This window comes from Micropterus dolomieu, linkage group LG08 (assembly GCF_021292245.1).
Source record: "Micropterus dolomieu isolate WLL.071019.BEF.003 ecotype Adirondacks linkage group LG08, ASM2129224v1, whole genome shotgun sequence".
NCBI classification, from domain to species: Eukaryota; Metazoa; Chordata; class Actinopteri; order Centrarchiformes; family Centrarchidae; genus Micropterus; species Micropterus dolomieu.
This window is the reverse complement of record NC_060157.1, coordinates 13,606,722-13,625,616: the sequence shown is the minus strand read 5'-3', so window position 1 is coordinate 13,625,616 and position 18,895 is coordinate 13,606,722. Positions and strand designations below refer to the sequence as shown.

The following is an 18,895-nucleotide window of genomic DNA, read 5'->3' as shown; positions in this document are numbered from 1 at the left end:
TCTGGTCTGAGGCTTGTTCTGTTGTTCAAGGTGTTGACTTGTAACAGTCTCCATGGTGAGGATACATGTAAACAAGGAGGTCATGTCCGTCTGGGTCCAGTTTCAGCCCTCAAACTTTGCTCACAAATTTCAGTGGAGTTTTTGGATGTAGTGAGGCATGTTGCAGACCAGTGGGCTAGGACACTAGATAATGTATTGAGCTGATGCTGCTGATAATGGGCCTGAGGGGGGCTCCTTCCCTATGTATCTTGGGTAGTCCGCATATGCATGGGATGGCTTCTCCAGGATACAAGCTGTGACATTGTTCACCGCTCTGGTCCACCCTAAAGACACAAACACAAGAAAAGGAGACAAAGGAGGAGGTTTGGGAAACCACTTATCCCCAATTACAATGTTGTCCTTTCATCCCTTCCCAGGAAAATAAACAGACGCTCACATTCAAACATGTAAATGGAAGTTTTCTTTTATTGGCAATCATAAATTGTATTGTGTTTGGTTGCTAAATGTTTTTTCGTGTTTTTTTGAATGTATGCTTATAAATTGTTTGTTTTTGTTTTTGTTTTTAACATGTTTGAAATAAATATATCAATCAATAAACATTTGGCTTCATGTGAGAATGCCAACGACAGTCATTCAGACGTGGCATTGGGTGTCTCCACTGACCATAACGTCTGTTGTCACAACAGCCAGAAGCACTAACGAACCAAGCAGTATCCATTATCTTGACAGCGACTCCACAGATGTTAAATAGCTGGAATTCCCTACCAGTTAGTCAGAACTGAAGAAACGTCATGGAGTATCTTCAACCACCCGGTTGCCCTTGATTTTAACCTTCCTTGGTTGGTACCATAACCTTATGCTAAATTTAAAATGCTTACATTTAGATCATATTTTGAATGTTTTAATCTAACAGTATATTTCACATTCATCTGAAGAGCGTCATCATGAAATATTTATAATGTCATCCAGTGCAGCCACACAAATTAATGTAAATTATTTTGGTTACACTTTACAATACAGTATACATAATTGTGCATAGTTACTAAGGAACAAATCAGGAACAACCTGATCATTAATTAATTGTTTATGTGATGATTACCTGACCATTATTTAACCTTTCTGTGTCCCACTCAATAAAGTTCAAGTTCAAGTTTATTTATATAGCACATTTAAAAACAACACTAGTTGACCAAAGTGATTTCCACAATAGACAACAAATATACATGACAAAATGGTATAAAGGTACATCGACCATGAAACTAATGATTAAGAAATTAGTTATTAATGAGTCATTACTGGTTTTGTGGCTAATTTGGAGATAATCAGAACTACTTACTTACGAGAGTGGTCAGTATGTCGATTCACAGATATTTATAGGTTATTCATGATCTAATGATTCATCTCTCAACTCTCCATTGACCTTCTGAGATATTCAGCAGCCACCAGACTTAATATTGTCTTAATTCAGAGCATTGACCTTGCCTAACAGATGGCATGGCCACGTGTTTGTATGTCATGTATTGAAGATAAAGTCTCTCTCTAGGAGTATCAAGATGGTGCTCACTAATACAAACCACAATAGGTTTATCAGAAGGTCCCTTCGTGATCATGATCATGAGATCATGTTAACAGAGAGGCATTTGTATTAACTGTACAAACATAATAGTCCTTCAAGATCAACTATAACTAGATTGTTGTTTCAGAAACGGGAAGCAATTTGAGATTTGTTTAAAAAATCAAATAAGACTGCAGGAAAGAACAGACTTTTTTTGTTCTTTATTTTTATGATGTGTGTGCTTTTACTTGCATGCTTCCTCTTAAGCCTTAGAAGCAACGTCTCACGTCACTCTAAGCAAAGTGAGTTTCAAAGCCACCCAGTCCCCTTGAGTTCTAGGGATGGGTTCTCCCTTCAAAGAACAAAAGCTCTGTCAGCAGGACAACTGCTTTCTGATGCATGGGGGCGAAATGGCCAGGAAACAGGAAAGTGACTGAAAAAAAATGCAAGTTTGGACGCTCACTGTTTGTAACTGTGACAAAAACCAACCTTGAATCTAAAGTAGGGGAACACACACGGGAGAGAGAAAGCTTTATCTTACTTGCATCAAGTTACAATAACAAGCATGCCCACAGAGTAAACAGGATGTTTACTCATGTGTTTACATTATGTGTTTGTAACAATTAATGTGAAATAATGTTAGTTTTCACTCATAAGACCATAATTGTACCATTTTGTGACCATAGAATTTAAAAGTTTAATCTGACTTTTTTTGTCAAAAAAATGGATTTTATGGAAGACATTATGGGTGACAGGGTGACACTGATATGAATGCCAACTAAGTTGAGAGTTTAAAAAAAGGCTGTTTCAACCGTTAGCTACCATGCTAGATAGCTCGCTAATCTCATTATGCTGCTGAATTAATGTTATTATTACTAAGTAAAAGTAATATTGACTTTTTCAGAGATGACATCAGTGAAAGCTAAAATTATAATATGCAAGAATCTGAGATAAATATAGGTTTCAAGCGGATTCAAGTTAGCTAATTGCTTAACAGTTTATCATGCTGGGCTTGCTTTTGTTTATAACGTGTGTACAGCAGACACACAATGATGATAGTGTATCAGACACTGATGAGCCTACAGGCAAAAAAGTAGACACTAATTTAGGAGCAGAAAAGAAATCAGAAAAGAAAAACAGCAGACAAAGAAAAGATGTAGAACAAGGATAGAAACACCAGTAAATTAATGTAGAAACATTTTTAGCATGTTTTTTTATTGTTTTGAATCGCTTTGTCAGCAAAACTTTGTGAGCTGTTTTATCAGTTTTTATTTGTCAGTAAAAATCTTAATGTAGCTGAATTGTTGTCTGTGCCCTAATTTCTGATATTATAACTCCATTCAGTAATTAATTATTTGATTTTGTGTACTAAAACAAAGAAAGTATTTTCAACAAACTCTTTGCTTTCTCTAAAGCCATTGTCTTCTGAAATCACCATTTGTGATCCTTGCAGCAGGTTTGATGAATATATTCACAGACATCTACCTGATTGTTTACATTTGAAGAATTTGGAGCAGGCCAGAGGTTGTGTTTTGGCTTGTCTTTTGTTAGAGGTCTGTCTAAGGACAGACCAGTCACATGGGTAACAGTGTAATCCTGTCTCACATGTAGACGCTGTTTGAATCTATCTGCAGAGCTGGCCATGTTCTCTATTGGCAACCTTGTGACTCACCGCCGGTGGTGACTTAAATTGCACTATGCACCAACACATAAACAAGATGAACACATGAGGACGGATGAAATCAACAAACAAACAAAAAAAGGCCTGCGCTGCAGCACAGGATGCATCATTCCTGTTACGTTGCATACACATTGGCCGAATATATTTTCTCAGCTTTCTCAGAGACCATGCTACCTTTGACAAAGCTGACTAATAAGACCACTGCTCGCTTGCTTGTCTGTGTCCTGTCTGCTAAGACTTCAAAGGAGCACGTAAGGTTTAATCCCATATTACCGTGGCTATGTTAAGTGTAAGCATCTGACTGTGACAGACTTCCAAGAGGAGGCTCCACACGAGCAGAGATGAACAGAATTCCTGGTTGATAAGCTTGAGCTGCAATCAGTGTTCATGAAATTCATAGGCATCCCCAGCCTGGTATTTGCATGACATGAAAGTAGGAATATAGAGGAAAGATAGGCTACTGGCTGCTGAACCCCCTCTTATTTCAAGACAATCCTATCAAGAGATCTTCCTGGTGGGAACTGATCGTTCAGTTTAATGTGTGTGTAGTCTTTACTGTGCCATGTCTTACATAATGGCTGGCTGGGACAACACTTCAGTAGCCCAAATCTGTCTAATGAAATGTAAACACAGGCTTTCTGTGGTGCCAGCTCAGACTGGAGCTACAGTATACAGCCAAAAATAAAGCTGTTGTGTGTGTCAGTGTCATTCAATACTGTTGTTTTTTTAATGCATGTTCAACCATGGAAATGTAAAAGCGTAAGATGGAGTTAGGGAGTGGAGAGAGAGTTACAGCTTTTCAGATCAGTCTCTGGCTAATATGAGCTTACCACTCTCTGTGTCTCTGTATCTCTCTCTCTCTCTCTCACTCTGACAGGTGGTAATCCCTAACTAATAGCAAATTAGGATATCAATACACAGGGACAAGGTCGCAAGTGTTCACAACACAGCTATGGCTTTTCACCTTTAGGACAGATGTCGTAGTTAAACTTGATTTTCTCATTATAGACAGTGTGGAAGTGCATGCTCCTGGAAACACAAGAGTTTGTAGATCATCCAATGGTGGAAGAAAAGTTCAAACCGTTTACTTACTGCAAGTACCACAGTATTGCTACTTATGACCTTTTACTTAACTCACGCAAAAAAAAACCCACAACTAAACACATATCTTATTTGCAACACAACTCATGTTATCAGCTTTAATGTCGCACCACCTGCAGCGGTCCCCATCTGTTCCAAATGCAATGAATCCTTCATGTGAGCCACATATAGAAGAATGCTGTGGTTGAGATTAGCATGTTTGTTCCTGGTAAGACAGGCAGACAGATGGTATGAACACTGACACAGCCCTGCATGCTCTGTACAAATCATTCAAATAGCACCTGAAGTAAAACTGTATAATGAAACAGCAAAACCAGAACCAAACTCTATCTTGTGCTATTTTTAACATGTTACTGTGAACCAAACTTCACACTAGTGATCTTACTTCACTGCAGTAAGAGATATATTTATTACACTGCACACCCAGGTGTCAAACCAAAACAACCAAAACAACTGTTTCTCCATTTGTATTTTTTGCCCTTGCAGATTCCTGAATGAGGAGACAGAAGTCACTGTGAAGTTTCAATGAGTCACGCAGTGGCACGAGTCATTGCAAAAACACATGGAAATCATCAGGGCAAAAACAAAAGTATTTTTAGGACAATAATGGACACATGATAGAAATATGAGTCATGACTTAGACAGAGAGAAAATAAAATATAAGTGTTGCTGTAAAAGCCAGTGTCTTCTGTACAGGAGGTTGCACCTGGAGGATATTCAAACTGAACACATGCCAGTATGCTGCAGTCATTTTGAGAAGGTAATAATCATTTGAAACCATGACATCGGTGTTTGGTTTCATGCCAACTGAGAAACACAATAAAGATGAAAAACAATGATTGTGACAGTGATGTTAGATCTTGATTATTAGTTATCGTAGGGCTTAATAGTAACAAAATTAATTAGGCTTCATCTTCTTGGACTAAAAATGTCTGCACAACATTTCATCTCAGTTTTCCCACTAGTTGTGGATTTATTTCAGTTTGGATCACGGTGGACAGTGCCATCCTTAGAGTCATGCTGCTAACATGGCTATAAACCCTTTGAGTAAACAAACATTTAAAAGTCAAATTGAACTGACAAAGTCTACCTTCAACTAAATCCAACATTCAGGGTACAAGGTACAAGGTAGATTTACAACAGGTTGTAAAGTGAAATTTAGTTTGTCTCTCCCTTCTGCAACATAGCAGACAATATACAGTAATATAAAAGCAATAATAGAAATGGCAGACAGAAACAAACTATATTGAATGGAGTTCAATGAGTTTAAAAGTCTGATAGCTTGGGGGGAAAGCTGCTCTGCAGTCTTGTGGTGTGGTAGCAGAAACTATTATCTCTTCCCAGAAGGCAGCAGGGTGAACATGCTGTGGATAGGCTGGGTACTGTCCTTTAATAACCTTTTTTCTGTTTTACTTGCAGATATGTTTCTCCTGTAGATCAACTTTTCACATTTAATTTAAACCCAGCTGAGTCTACATACATGCAGGCATGCCTGAAGTAGCCTAAGGTCTTTTTTAATGTGCATATGGCACCTCTTCACCTTAATGATGAATTAGCTTAATTCATTTAAAATTTTTGATGAAATATTTTATAGGGGGTTATCGGGGTCCTCCCCCAGAAGATTTTGAGCATTAAACACTTAATTTCCTGAATCCTGGAGACATTTTCTGCAACAATTTATTGTGGAAATGTCTTGACAATTCAGAATATAAAAATATAATAGAATGTAATGCAGTAATCAGTAGCTTCTTCTTTTTTTTTTTTTTTACCATAAGTTAGTTTTTTAAATAGAGAGATTTATTCTATATTTACACTGCACTGCAGGCTTATTGTGCAAATAAATGCCTGCTCTATGCAGGGTAGGCTACTGCAGCTCATGTTGAAGCTACTACACCCCAGGCAGCAAACATATCTATTACTTTCGCGCATTTGGCGAATAAAACAAAAAAAACATTTTGGCCCACAACACAAGAAACAGCTGGAGCAGAGGGGTAGGGGCTAGTAAGAGATTGGGCCAGCCCAATGTCACTATAGGCCTATGCTTCATGGGCCCATCGTTGGCCAATTTTTAAAAAACAGTTAAGCTATAATACATAAATAATTTACGTTACACCGGCCCCAAAGCTTCGAAGGCCCACCGGTGCCCGGCATGCCAGATTACCAGTCCACCCCTGAGGCTACCCCATTTAGACCGTCTGACAGACACACAGCCCGTCTGGGACTGTAGCCTACTCGATGAGACTGCTCTTCATCAGAGGAAAAAAAACGAACCAGAAAACACTTGTGATCAGACAGAAATATCACCACAATTCCACACAAATGTTCACTTCCGCACCTCTGATGAAGTGCAGCTCCCAGCCGCTTTAGAGAGAATGAAGTATCCTGGAGACAGTAAAACGGTAGTGTCTCACAGCGAGGGGGACAGAGACAGCAGGATACATCGTCAGGTGTCTGTTTCGCGGTCAGGTATCATGATATTCTCTCAGTAATTTGCGGCGACTCTATGTGTTAATACATTAACTAGACACTGACCGACAGTATTTATATTTAAATGTAATGATTAAAATTTTGCTGGGGACAATTCAGAAGTCGCGGACAAGCCCTGAAGCTGTTCGCAGTGCGCTCTCTCTCTCTCTCTCTCTCTCTCTCTCTCTCTCTCTCTCTCTAAACGCAGGCAGGCTAGTAAGGGTGGGGGGGTCACGTTACTTGAACTTTAAACAAAATGTAGCGATATTATTGCGAGTAGCCTGTGCTCTTTGAAGACCTGCGAGAGAGGCTGCGTCATAAAGATTATTGCATATTAACATGGAAAATATTTTTGTTGCTGTTGTTGAGTTACATTCGAGACTACAGTCATAACATCCGGGGCTAAAAAATGACCTGGCGACGCCGATGGGTTTGACTACAGTCTCCATGGAAATTGAGTAAAGTTATGAAAAAAATAAGTTATTCTTGTACAGAGCATCAATATCCACTTGTCAGCTTGGTGTGATGTCAATCTAAAACGCAATAAACTGGACGTTCCCACCCAAGACCGAAACCACACAGAGTTGCTTAGAAACAACCATTCAACATTTGTAAAAGATACTTGCTGGGGCAATAACTAATTGTGTTGTTTATTCTAGTCTTTTTCAATATGTAAGCCTTCAAGACGCTGGGCTGGAAGCCAAGGGTTTTGTTGTCCAAAGGATGGACGTTTTGGTTGAACTGCACTTTAATGTGTTCTAACAGCAGCTCTGCTCCACAGCGTACTCCCTGTTGGGATTTGAGCTTACCCACTGTTCTTAACCTCCGGGCTCCATTAAGGTGATGTACAGCTTTGTCTTCACCGCCAAGACTCTTTGAAATGAGAGTGATGGAGCTCACAGGGACTCCCAATTATAAACTATGATGCAAGTACACTGACGCACACATTAAATCACTGCTAACTATTTCCTGTCTTTCTTCACACCTTTGTAGACTTGTGATAGATGGGGTATTTGAAAAACAGCCCCATTCAGAAAATATTCCCATGAATTCAGAGACCTGGATGACAGATTTATTTGTTTCCTACAATGCATGAGGAGGTGTGTTTCTTCTAAAACAGACATCCTGTGGTGAAGACTCACCACAACCACACTGGTAAGTAGAGAAATGGCGCCATCTTTAGGGGGCTTCCTACACTTAAACTTAATTTGTTCACAGAAAATGAAATTTTGACCAGATGATGGCGCTAGGTGAAAAGTTAAGAGATTATCGTGTGAGGCGTAATGTCTGAATCACATTTCATGGCGGTCCATTCAGTAGTTGTTGAGATCTTTAAGTCTTGACCAAATTGGTGGATGGTCAGACACCATAGAGCCATGACGCTAGTTTGGTTAGATGTCATGATGAATTCTATAAGTAAAAGAAATGTACTTTTAATGAAACCACAATGACAAACTGAAAAAAAACACTATTCATGCTTGCTATGCCACGTTTAATTGCCAAAACCGAGAACAACTGTTTATCCATTATTATAAAAGCAGGGTGACACTGAAAACAGGAAATCACCATCTTGAAAACAAATCTTAATATTTCCCTGCGGTGATGGTGAATTTTACATGCAAACAGTTTGGTAAGAGCTTTATTTTCTTGTGCATACACTGGATAAGAGAAGTTTGCTGTCACACAAGACAGCAGGAAAGAATATGCCTTTCCATTTTCCATTTAAACAAAGGGCTGGGATATGTTTAAGGGGGATAAGTGTAAGTATTCATACTTGAGGGGTGTCATTGAGCAGCAGCCATATCCAATCAAAATAAAAGTTGCCTGCTTCTGCACATCATGAAATATTCTACGTTAGGCTACTTAAAATAAGAAGTTAAAGGTTAAAATTATATTCTGGATGAATGACGTAAACATATACTTCAGTGTTCATCTTTTTACTCCGTTATCAAGCATGTGTCAGTGCATGGGATGCACTCGCACTGGCTCTTTCTTTTAGAATACACTAGTAATAATAATAATAATATAATAACTCCAATGACAGGGAGTTTCGACATGAGGGCTGGTGCTGAACTTTTATGGGGCCAAACTACATTTTAAAAAAGCTAAATAAGCAGCTAGTTAAAACTTTAGCAGCTACAAATAATATATCTATAATAAATTCATGCATGTGCAATTCAAAGATATTCTGTTGTAAATATATAATTCACAATTTTCCTTACAGAACTTAATATTTCGAGTCTTACTCGAACAATCTTTAAACAGACAACATAAACAGCTTTCTCTGAAAATGCCTCTGTAACATGAGAACATCCACTGAAAATATACACTCTGTATAATATGCTGTGAATAAAATAAAACCTCCAAACACACAGAAGCATATGTTTTTTTTCATATGTCCCCTTCCCAAAGTATACACCTTAAAAACTTCAAACTCCACAGCAGCTGAAGCCACAAAGCACAACCTGCCGAGACCTCAGCATTCGATATTAATGCTGGAGAGCAGCTCCTCCAAGGCCTCTAGCTTCTGATTGGCCTCCTCGATAGCGCTGTAAGTCTGCACGTTGCTGGCGATGTGGTAGCGGATGTCATCCACCAAGGGGACGGAGTCGGTCTCGTGTCGCTCCTCCAACGATGCAGCGTCCTCTTTGATGATCTCTGCAAACTCGTCCTGCTCCACCAGCTGTGACAGACAGGTTGGACGGGTTAACACAGGTGTGATTTATCCTGAGGGGCGGAAGTGAGCGCAACTGACACTAGACATACACAACATCGACACCTTGGCTCACGGGTGTTAAATTGCGAAGACTGGGATCATGTGGCCCTCAGACACAACAAAAAGTATTCTTATATGGCCTCAAAGGTCTTTCTTTACTGTGACTTTCGGTATAATGGTGTTGACAGATATACAAGAGGCAGTGAGTACCATCAACATGACAGCAAAACATTTTCTAAAAGATAGTAATGCTGACATGTTAATATGTGACATTTTGTTTTATTCCTATTTCTCATTCCTGGTGTTTAAATATTTTTACTTTTGCAAACTAAGATTTTTGTGACTTCCTCTTATGTCTTTGTATTTCCTTTTTGGCTTGCCCTTTATGTTGCTTTTTTGTGTGCACTTCAGCCACCTGCTGCAATATCCGAGGCACCCTATTGTTACCCAGCCAAAATAAAGCACCCTCCAATGTCAACACAGTCACCCACCCGATCAATGATCTTGGCCATGAACTCTGTGCAGTGGTCCTCCAGCCGAGAGAGACGGAAAAGCTTTGCCGTCTTCCACATGTTCAGAACATTGTCCTCGCACGTAATCTTAGCGAGCGTCTTCCCACAGAGACGCTTCAGCCCCGGGAGCAGATACATGTCAGCCACGCACAGCACATCAAACACGTTCTCTGATGTTAGCTGGGCATAAAGAAATATCCAGTCAGCTGTCAGATAATAATGATGAACATTTCATTCTCATTCTCCAATGCATTATGAACAGATCAACATGGCATCCTTACAACGGGGCTACTTTTCTGTCTTTTGTACATGAGTTTGTTTGTGTTCACAATCACCTTTGGTAAGTGTTTCCACAAAATATATAGTTTAAATATTTAGTATGTTACATAGGTCAAGGATGCAAACCTGTCAAGGTGTGAAAATCTGAAGAAACACTAAGGATTTATTGGAAGGGGTGCATTAATTCTTTTCAATTCTAAACCTGCAACAACTGGGGAAAACAAGCTGTAAACACAACATTGACATATTATTTTACCTTGTAAGTTGTTATGGTGAACAGCCAGCAGACATGGAGCAACATTAGCATTCATTTGAAGTTGAGTTTCAAGTCCAATTTTCAATCATCTTTTGGTCTCCACCAACTCCTCAGGGAAACATCTGGCTCTTTAGCTGCTCAATGCTCCACTACATTCACCAGCTAGTCGCTTACTGTGTCTGTCTGCTGTTTACTGCTGGGCAGATAGATTGAGTTTTTAGAGCTTTTTCATTAAAAACAGCTTCCTCCTATGGTAGAAAATGCTATAAGAGCAGTGGGAAAGAATCAAAACAGGCTGGAAAACCATCAAAGTCATCATTTGATCCACTGTTAATATAAATATATTGATTATTTTGTAACTGGAACACAACAGAAAGAGCTTGGTTAGTAAGTTAAAAAAAATCAACAGTTAAACTGCTTATTTTTTGACACCACTGTACAACTTTTTTAATAGGCTCATACCTAGCAGTAGGAAACCAGTTTATCAGCTACTAATTGATACGTAAAAGTGATCCGTCCGTTTAGTGTCTTTTTTTTTAAAACCACCAGACTTACAAGAAACTGTTTTGAAATTTTCTCACTGAATGACAGGTTTGCATCCCTGATAAACAGTTGCACAAAATACAACTCCATTTCCCAAAAAGTTGGAACGCTGTGTAAAATGTAAATAAAAAACAAAATGTGATGATGTGCACTGAACCAAATATTTCATTGAAAATAGCTCAAATACAACTTATCAAATGTTGAAAATGAGAAAATGTATTGTTTTTGGAAAATTATATACCAATTTAGAATTTTAGGCCAGCAACGTGTTTAAAAAAAGTTTGTCAAGGTTACTACTGTGTTGAGTCACATGTTGAGGAGACCAACTGCTGTAATCTTGAATGTGAAATGTTTTCCCATTCTTGCTGGATGTAGGATTCCAGCTGCTCAACAGTCTGGTCTCCTTTATTGTATTTTACGTTCCATGACCGCCAAACATTTTCAGTGGATGACAAGTCGGGACTGCAGGTAGGCCAGTTTAGCACCTAGTCTTTTTTTTTTTTTTTTTTTTTACTACAGAGCCATGCTGTTGTAACACGTGCAGAATGTAGTTTGGCATTGTCTAGCTGAAATAGATAGATGAAATAGAAAAAGATGTCACCTACTTGGCAACATATGCTGCTCCAAAAGCTGTATAAATCGCTCAAAATCAATGGTGCCCTCACAAATGTGCAAGTTACCCGTGCCATACTGATGCTGGATGCTGGCTTTTATGCTGTGCACTTATAACAACCCGGATGGTCCCTCTCCTCTTTGGCCTGCAGGACATGTGGTCCATGATTTCAGAATGTAAATGTAAGAGAATGTAAAGTTTGACTTGTCAGACTACAGGACAGTTTTTCACTTCGCCTCAGTCCTCTTTGCACTTTTCACAGAGTGGTGAACCCCTCTTCGTCTTTACTTCAGAAACACTGGGATGCTCTTTTTCTCCCAATCATGTTATTAACTTGTTGCCAGTTGACCTAATTAATTGTGAGATGTTCCACCAGCTGTGCTTTTCACAACTTTTCCAGTCTTTTGTTGACAATTAAATACTTGGTTTCAATGTTTTGCACATCATCACATTTTGTTTGTATTTACATTTTACACAGCACGCCAACCTTTTTGGAAACAGTATTGTAGAGAAGAAATTGGGCACTGACCTCTGTGTCGTCAGTGTAGATGTAATACATGATGTTGGCAAATATTTCATGGGCAATGTTGTGTAAAGTAATCACTGGGGTGCTGGGCTGGGACTGCAGCTGCTCTCCTTCACTGAAGTGGTCCTCCAGCAAGGCTTTAAAATAATCACTACGTCCAGAGAAGAACGCCTGGAGTGACACAAACACACATACACAGAATAAAACTCTAATATTCATTTGACAGGATCTAGGAAGGGAGTGAGGGTCTGTAATGTGACAGAAGAAGGCTGTGTGAGACTTGTAATTAGTACCTTATGACACAAGAAATTGTAACCATCAACTCTGAAGCAGATGTCAGGATAAGTAGGGAAGCAGTCGACTCTGTTAAAGGGAAGTTCACCAAATCCAACCTGGGGGGAATCCACAAAAAAAGTCAAAATAGTCTTATTAAAAATGTTAGAATAGCAGCTATAGTGGTGTTGGTTGATTAGTGTCCATAATTTTTTTTACCATCACGTCCTTACCCTTAATTCAGTGGGAAGTGCACAGTCTGCTAACTGAGCCATCTCATCTTGAAGTTGACAGCTGTTAGGCTCCAGGCTGAGAACTTTCACACAGACTCCTGGCTTGTTGAACACTTCAGTTTGAGGAAAGAAGACAGACATCACTCATGTGGAAAAGATAAAAAGGGTCGAGAGCTTAATGAGACACTACAGTTAAAATGTTTTGGTATTTGAGACTATCTGAAAAGATGTGTGTATTACACTGGTAACACACATACACAATTTTTTTAAATAAAGTTCCTGGGAGACATAAAGCCTGGCTTGGCTGGGTGGCTGGGTTGTATGCCAACATACCTGCTATTCAACAGTTGTATCACCCTTAATTTTTGTTGACCGTTTTGTGACTCTGTACCTTGAGGAAAAAAATCAGTGTGAACATAGACCAAGAGTATTGTCTTACCAAATTCATACACCTGTTTGCATTTATTCTCCAGCTCTTCGATTAGGTCTGCCATTTTGCACTGTTTAGCAAGTCGTCTGGAGTCCTCCACAAGGCTTATATCAATATCCATTCGTCCTGTAACATTAAGGGAAAAAACTGATGAAAAGAGCTCCTAAGACTTTTTAATTCAACTGTTTTTTTCCCCTAGACTACATATACAGTAGACCAGTGTGAGCACAGTGGTTTGTATGTTATAGAAAAATATTACATGACTGCATTCAATTTCTTCATGATACACAATTTGATCTAAATCTTTTTTATCCAAGGAGAGTTAAATCAAGGGAAACTGGACTTATTGAAGATACTAGAAGATGTTTCGCCTCTCATCAAGGTGATGGATACCACTTGGTTTGTTAGTGCTCTTAGCTGTTGGAACAACAGTCATGGTCACTGGAGTCACCTGAGGCCTTGTCTGAACGACCGTCGTTGGCATCATCACGAGGCCAAATGTTTGTTTAATATCCTGGGAAGGGATGTAAGGACAGCATTGTAGGTGGGGGATATAAATGGGGTTGGTTCGAAAGAGCGTCCCATGTCCTTCAGGCGCAGGTAAACAGCTGAGTCTTGACATAAGCTTCTGTGCTGAGCCATGCCGTTTGTGTAGTGGTTGTTTAAGTTCCCTGATATACAGGCCTGTGAATTCCTCACTGCACTGGACAGTGTCCACTAGATTTTTTTTCTTGTGTTTTGGTGTGCAGTCTTTTGGGTGGACCAGTCTTTTTCTTAGCTTGTTGTTGGGTTTAAAAAACACAGGGATGTGGTGCTTGTTGAAAATTCTTCTGTGATACTCCAGACACCTTATGGACTTAAGATGTTGTTGCATTTATTCTTCTTTTCCTCATCACCCGTAGCGCCGGTGTTCTTCCTGGATCTTGTGGCTGTTTTCTTCCCCATAAAAGGTCCAGTTTGGATATCTACAAGCTGCAAGTCAGGTGTTTACGGTCTATCTCTTGGTCTGGGCACTTGGTATGTTATCAGCTTGGTGTTGCAGGGTTCTGATAATGCGCGGCTTATGCTTCAGTAGGTGGTGAGAGTCAGAGTAAGTATTGGACTGTGTGTATGGGTTTCCTGTATACTATTACTACTATTGAAGTATCTTCAATCAAGTCCAGTTGCCCTTGATTTAACCCTCCTTGAATATCTATGACCTAGATGACCTAGGATCTCAACAGACATAAATCTTTGTTACTGACACATAAAAAAAAAAAATAGTACTGCCTGAATATTCCTGCAAAGTCTTAAAGGTCCCATATTATGCAAAATGCACTTTCTCTCGTTTTTGAGCAAAAACTACGAGCAAAAAACATCTTTCGTTCTTTTTTTCCAGCTCAGTTGTTCAGGAAATGTGTGCAAACACACCGTTTGAATTTGTCTCCCTTCATGATGTCATGGAGAGATCTGTATAGCATAAGACCTCCTCTTGCACTTCAGTCTACCACACGGCCCTGCCCACTAAACACGTACTGAATACACTGATCTCAGCCCCCACTGTCCAACCTTTTTCCAATACAACACCAAGCAGTCATTCCATCGCTGAGCTAGAGTTTGTTCAGTATGTCTCGCAGAAAGTCCTTTTATGAAGGAAAGTTACATATTTCCTGGTTTTCCCTCTGATCTCCTCCGGCTATTCTGCCACAACTCTCTGTGATTTACGGAGTTTCCTGATGGACAGATAGCTTTACTTGTTGCTAATGCTACAGATACAGCTAGGTACAGCTAACTGTACTGGCTCTGCCTGAACTGGGTGTAACGTTTCAGGTGTGAACACCAACACACCCCCAGTGCACCAAGCTTCTATTCCTGCTAGAGTGATCTACTAGGACAGCTAGCTGCACGGCTAACTGAGCTAACTACCTATGCGGCAGGTACCGTTAACAGTAGTTAGTGGTTAATGTAACTTCTAACATGTGAAGCTATCCATCAGGAAACTCTATAAATCACTGAAAGTTGAGGCAGAGGACATCAGAGAGAAAACCAGAAAATATTTTCTCCATAAAATATGATCCAGTTTCACTAAAAAAACAGCTTCCAAGAGTTAGCTAATGAAGAAGTCAGTGGGCTTTTAGGGAGGGGGGCCTTAAAGAGACAGTAGCTAAAACAGAGAATAGAGGTGCTGAAGCAATGGAAAGTATGAGAAAAATAATATTATAATAATAATAATAAAAATAATAATAAGCATGTAAACATTTCCTAGTAGACACAAAATAAAATGTGAGCCTAAAATTGAGAATTATATGGGACTTTTGAAAATGTAGCCTGAATATTTGCAGCTCTAATAAACACACACCTGTATAGAAATATTGCAGAATGGCTCCAAAGGCTGCAGGGTTGACCTGAAATCAAAACCGCTTTTATCCACACAGATATAGACAGACACAATATGCATTTATATAAGACACAATTATCTAATAACACAGAGCAACACAGAATTAATCATCCAGAATATATATTCTTATCTACCAAAGGGTGTTTGAGGGTGATCAAGTTCTTTCCTTTCCATTTAGTCTCAAACATATCAGTGAAGTACTCTGAGCGGGCACTGAGAACACATCGGTGGGCTGTAAATATTTGTCCATGAACCAGGAACTTGACGTCGCTGTGTTGCCCCTGCTCCAGTAACCTAAAGCAAAAACACACATAATTTGGATTAGATGGAGGAATGCAAGGGTTGTATGCAGGTTTACATACAACAACAGGCTTTCTTACATGTGCAGAAAGTAGTTAAAATCATCCCGCTGCATGGCGCGGACACTGACACACTTATAATCTTTGAGCAGGCGTCGAACAGAGTCATTCAGAGAGCCATACATACACCTCTCGCCATCAAACGTGTTGGCTTCACACTTGGCACCTGAAAGCAAAGCGAAGGGGGAAAGACTCAATTATACTACATTTTACAATGACATCTCGCCACAGCTGTTTTATTGTTTAGTGTTTTATAATGTTTGCATCACTTAACAAACAAAAAGGTACCAGCACTCCAGTATAATTTCAGCCTTACCACTAGCCAACAGGTACTGGACCAGCTCCTCATGACCACAGAGACAAGCATAATACCTAAAGAACAAGGACATTGACATTTTAAGTTGTTACGATAATGATGGTGTGTTAGCCAGAGAATCAGGCTGCTTGCCTAAATTGTACTTACAAAGGGGTGCTGTCCCATTTATCTCTTACATTGAGGTCCACGTCTCTTTGTTCAACAAGGTATCTTATGAGAGAAAAGAAAAGAGTCATTGTTGAAGTGAGTGGTTACAGTAATGTACTACAAAGTCATAAACTAACCACTGACTACAAACAGTGTCATTGACAATCAAATGGGAGCATCACACAGGAGCAAGCGTGTGTGACATACAGCTGTATACAAATAACAATATATGCAGGTCTACTTCTGTTTGATGACCCCTTTGATTTTGGATTTCGTATTCCACGTCAATTGCTGCTGTCATCAGCACCATGGAAACACAGACATTTTTATTTGTAATATGATAGATCCTATATGCTGCAGTGATGGAGAAATTTGCGGTTAGCTGGATAGTTAAGCAGGGTATTGCACTGACTTGGCTTGACTAATTACTGCTCTTTTCATTATCAGCAGGACATACCAGGCTGTCCCAAAGCAGAGGAAGTGACTTTTATATCAATCACAATGTAGCTAAGCTGTAACGTTATAGCAGGCAGCAGTAAATGACCCATATACCATCATGTTAAACACCCGACACTGACAGATAGTGCAGTATCTTACCTAACTACGTTGCATGTGGAAACTGAGCACTTGGCCTACAATCGTCAGCTGGTTCACCAAAGCTAATGTTAGCAACCCAGCTTCCGTGTTTACCTCCTATTTATTTGCAAGACAATGCAGAAAGCTTTGGGTTTCGCAGTCCAGAGGAGGCCAAATAAAAACAGGCTTATGTTTTGTAAGAGAGGTCTGAGGAAAACGGAAAATAACAGCGCTGCTGCAACTGCAGCCATGTTAAGGAAATTAAACGAGCTCTCAGCACACATGCAAAGACAACCAAGCCATAACAACGTCAGCTGAGCCGCTGGTTACCTGACTCTACAAATGTCGCCCTTTCTGCAACTACTAAACAAATCGTACACATCCATGATCCCCGCGGTGTTTTCGGTCTTCTGTAATGCATTGAAACGGCCTGTCTACCGGACAGGTGAGCGATGATTTGGTGTAGCTTTACTCTTTGCTCGGTCGACGCTGAGAAAGTTCGCTGGCGGACTGTCACACCTCCTTGCTCAGTTGTTTACAAGCTGATCGGGTCCTCGGTGTTTTGGACTAGCAGTCACGTGACTACAGTGCCCCCTTAACTTGGTGTGGAGAATAACGTTAAACTCATGACGCATCACAAGGCAGTCGTGTACTATTCTTCAGCAACAAACGTTTACGTAGACTACTGCTTAATTTATTTTTATTTTCTACATCGCGTGAATATCAACCGTCTAAACCTAAGGTCTAAACCCAATTTTAAAATAAGTCAAATATGTTGTCGTTTCCAACCAGACATGTAACTGTGAATGAGTTCGTGTTAAACGGAGCTCACACGCCTCACTTGAATGCAGCACGCGTCACTGTATGTTTCATAGTATCATAGCATAGACTGTACAAAATAAGAAAAGTTTATATCAACCTTGTGTGTGTGTTCAACAACTGTTTACTACTATACAACTGAATCACAAATAGCCCCCCCTTGCTGTTTTTTTTTTCACTTTTGGTTTTATCAAAGTTCATTGATTTCATATTACGTTGCGCAACGTTCTGCAACGGGCTTCGGGGTATGTTTTCTCAGGTTTGATGGGCGTGTCTCATGTGTTACCCAATCAACTGCAACAAGTTTGTAAACACAACGGCGTTAAAAAGCCAGGAAAATGCAGTGCGCTTGCGTACACAACAGGGTGTTCAGGGCACCACCGTTTCCGTTGAAAAAAACGTTTTGCTACGTTTTGTCTGCGCTGAACTCGCCCCTGTTCATTCCACCATTTGGCCAACACACTACACTCATTAAATCACAATTAAAGGGTCTGAAACCATAATTCCTATAGGCCTACATTTTTGCTATGCAAATTCCAAATCATACAAATGATGATGAAATAAAAAATAAAACAGCTTTGATGAAACCAGTGGTCAGCTGCTGTTAACCTGCAAACTCTTCGAATAAAAAAAAACACACAAACAAAAACACACATAGTAAGTAGTTTAATAGACACAGCATGCAATAAATTTAAAGCATGGAAAGAATTAACAAGGAAACCCTTGAAGTTGGGCTGTACAATTGAATTACAAGTAACACTCCCTAATTCCAAGCATTCCCTCTCATTATTTGCACTCCCGCCTTTCAGAGAGGCAACACTGCACTGTAAATGTCAAAACAACTAAACATCAAGTAGCCTAAAAGTGCGTTGTTTCAATTACGTCACACCATGTCTCTCGGTGACAGGCTAGAGTAAATTACAGTTAAATCATATATACAATGACAATATGTACAGTTTCTTACTGACAGAAATAACCCTGCCACAAATTGATTCCTCAGAAAATAAAACCATCTCTTCTGGATTTGCATAAATGGAGTTTTAATGTTCACATGCCAGTCGTTGTGTTAATTCGATGTATTTGCAATGGTGTCCAAGTCATCACCCACCAGCCATTG

General features: G+C 39.6%; 1 protein-coding gene across 2 annotated transcripts; it reads right to left on the bottom strand.

The window, feature by feature from the left end:
- Nucleotides 1–8,274: 8,274 nt before the first annotated feature.
- abtb1 (ankyrin repeat and BTB (POZ) domain containing 1) lies at nucleotides 8,275–17,534 on the bottom strand. 2 transcript variants are annotated; one of them, XM_046055959.1, is made up of 12 exons: nucleotides 17,290–17,534; nucleotides 16,384–16,446; nucleotides 16,237–16,292; nucleotides 15,942–16,086; nucleotides 15,696–15,855; nucleotides 15,523–15,568; nucleotides 13,194–13,310; nucleotides 12,755–12,867; nucleotides 12,542–12,640; nucleotides 12,252–12,419; nucleotides 10,011–10,211; nucleotides 8,275–9,486 (listed from the first exon to the last, which is right to left on the bottom strand). In XM_046055959.1, the coding sequence occupies exons 1-12, from the start codon at nucleotides 17,343–17,345 to the stop codon at nucleotides 9,280–9,282; spliced, it is 1,431 nt and encodes a 476-aa protein (XP_045911915.1). In that variant the 5' UTR covers nucleotides 17,346–17,534; the 3' UTR covers nucleotides 8,275–9,279. The 2 variants fall into 2 exon arrangements, with proteins under 2 accessions (XP_045911915.1, XP_045911916.1); XM_046055960.1 differs by lacking the exon at nucleotides 17,290–17,534 and adding an exon at nucleotides 16,981–17,260.
- Nucleotides 17,535–18,895: the final 1,361 nt, after the last annotated feature.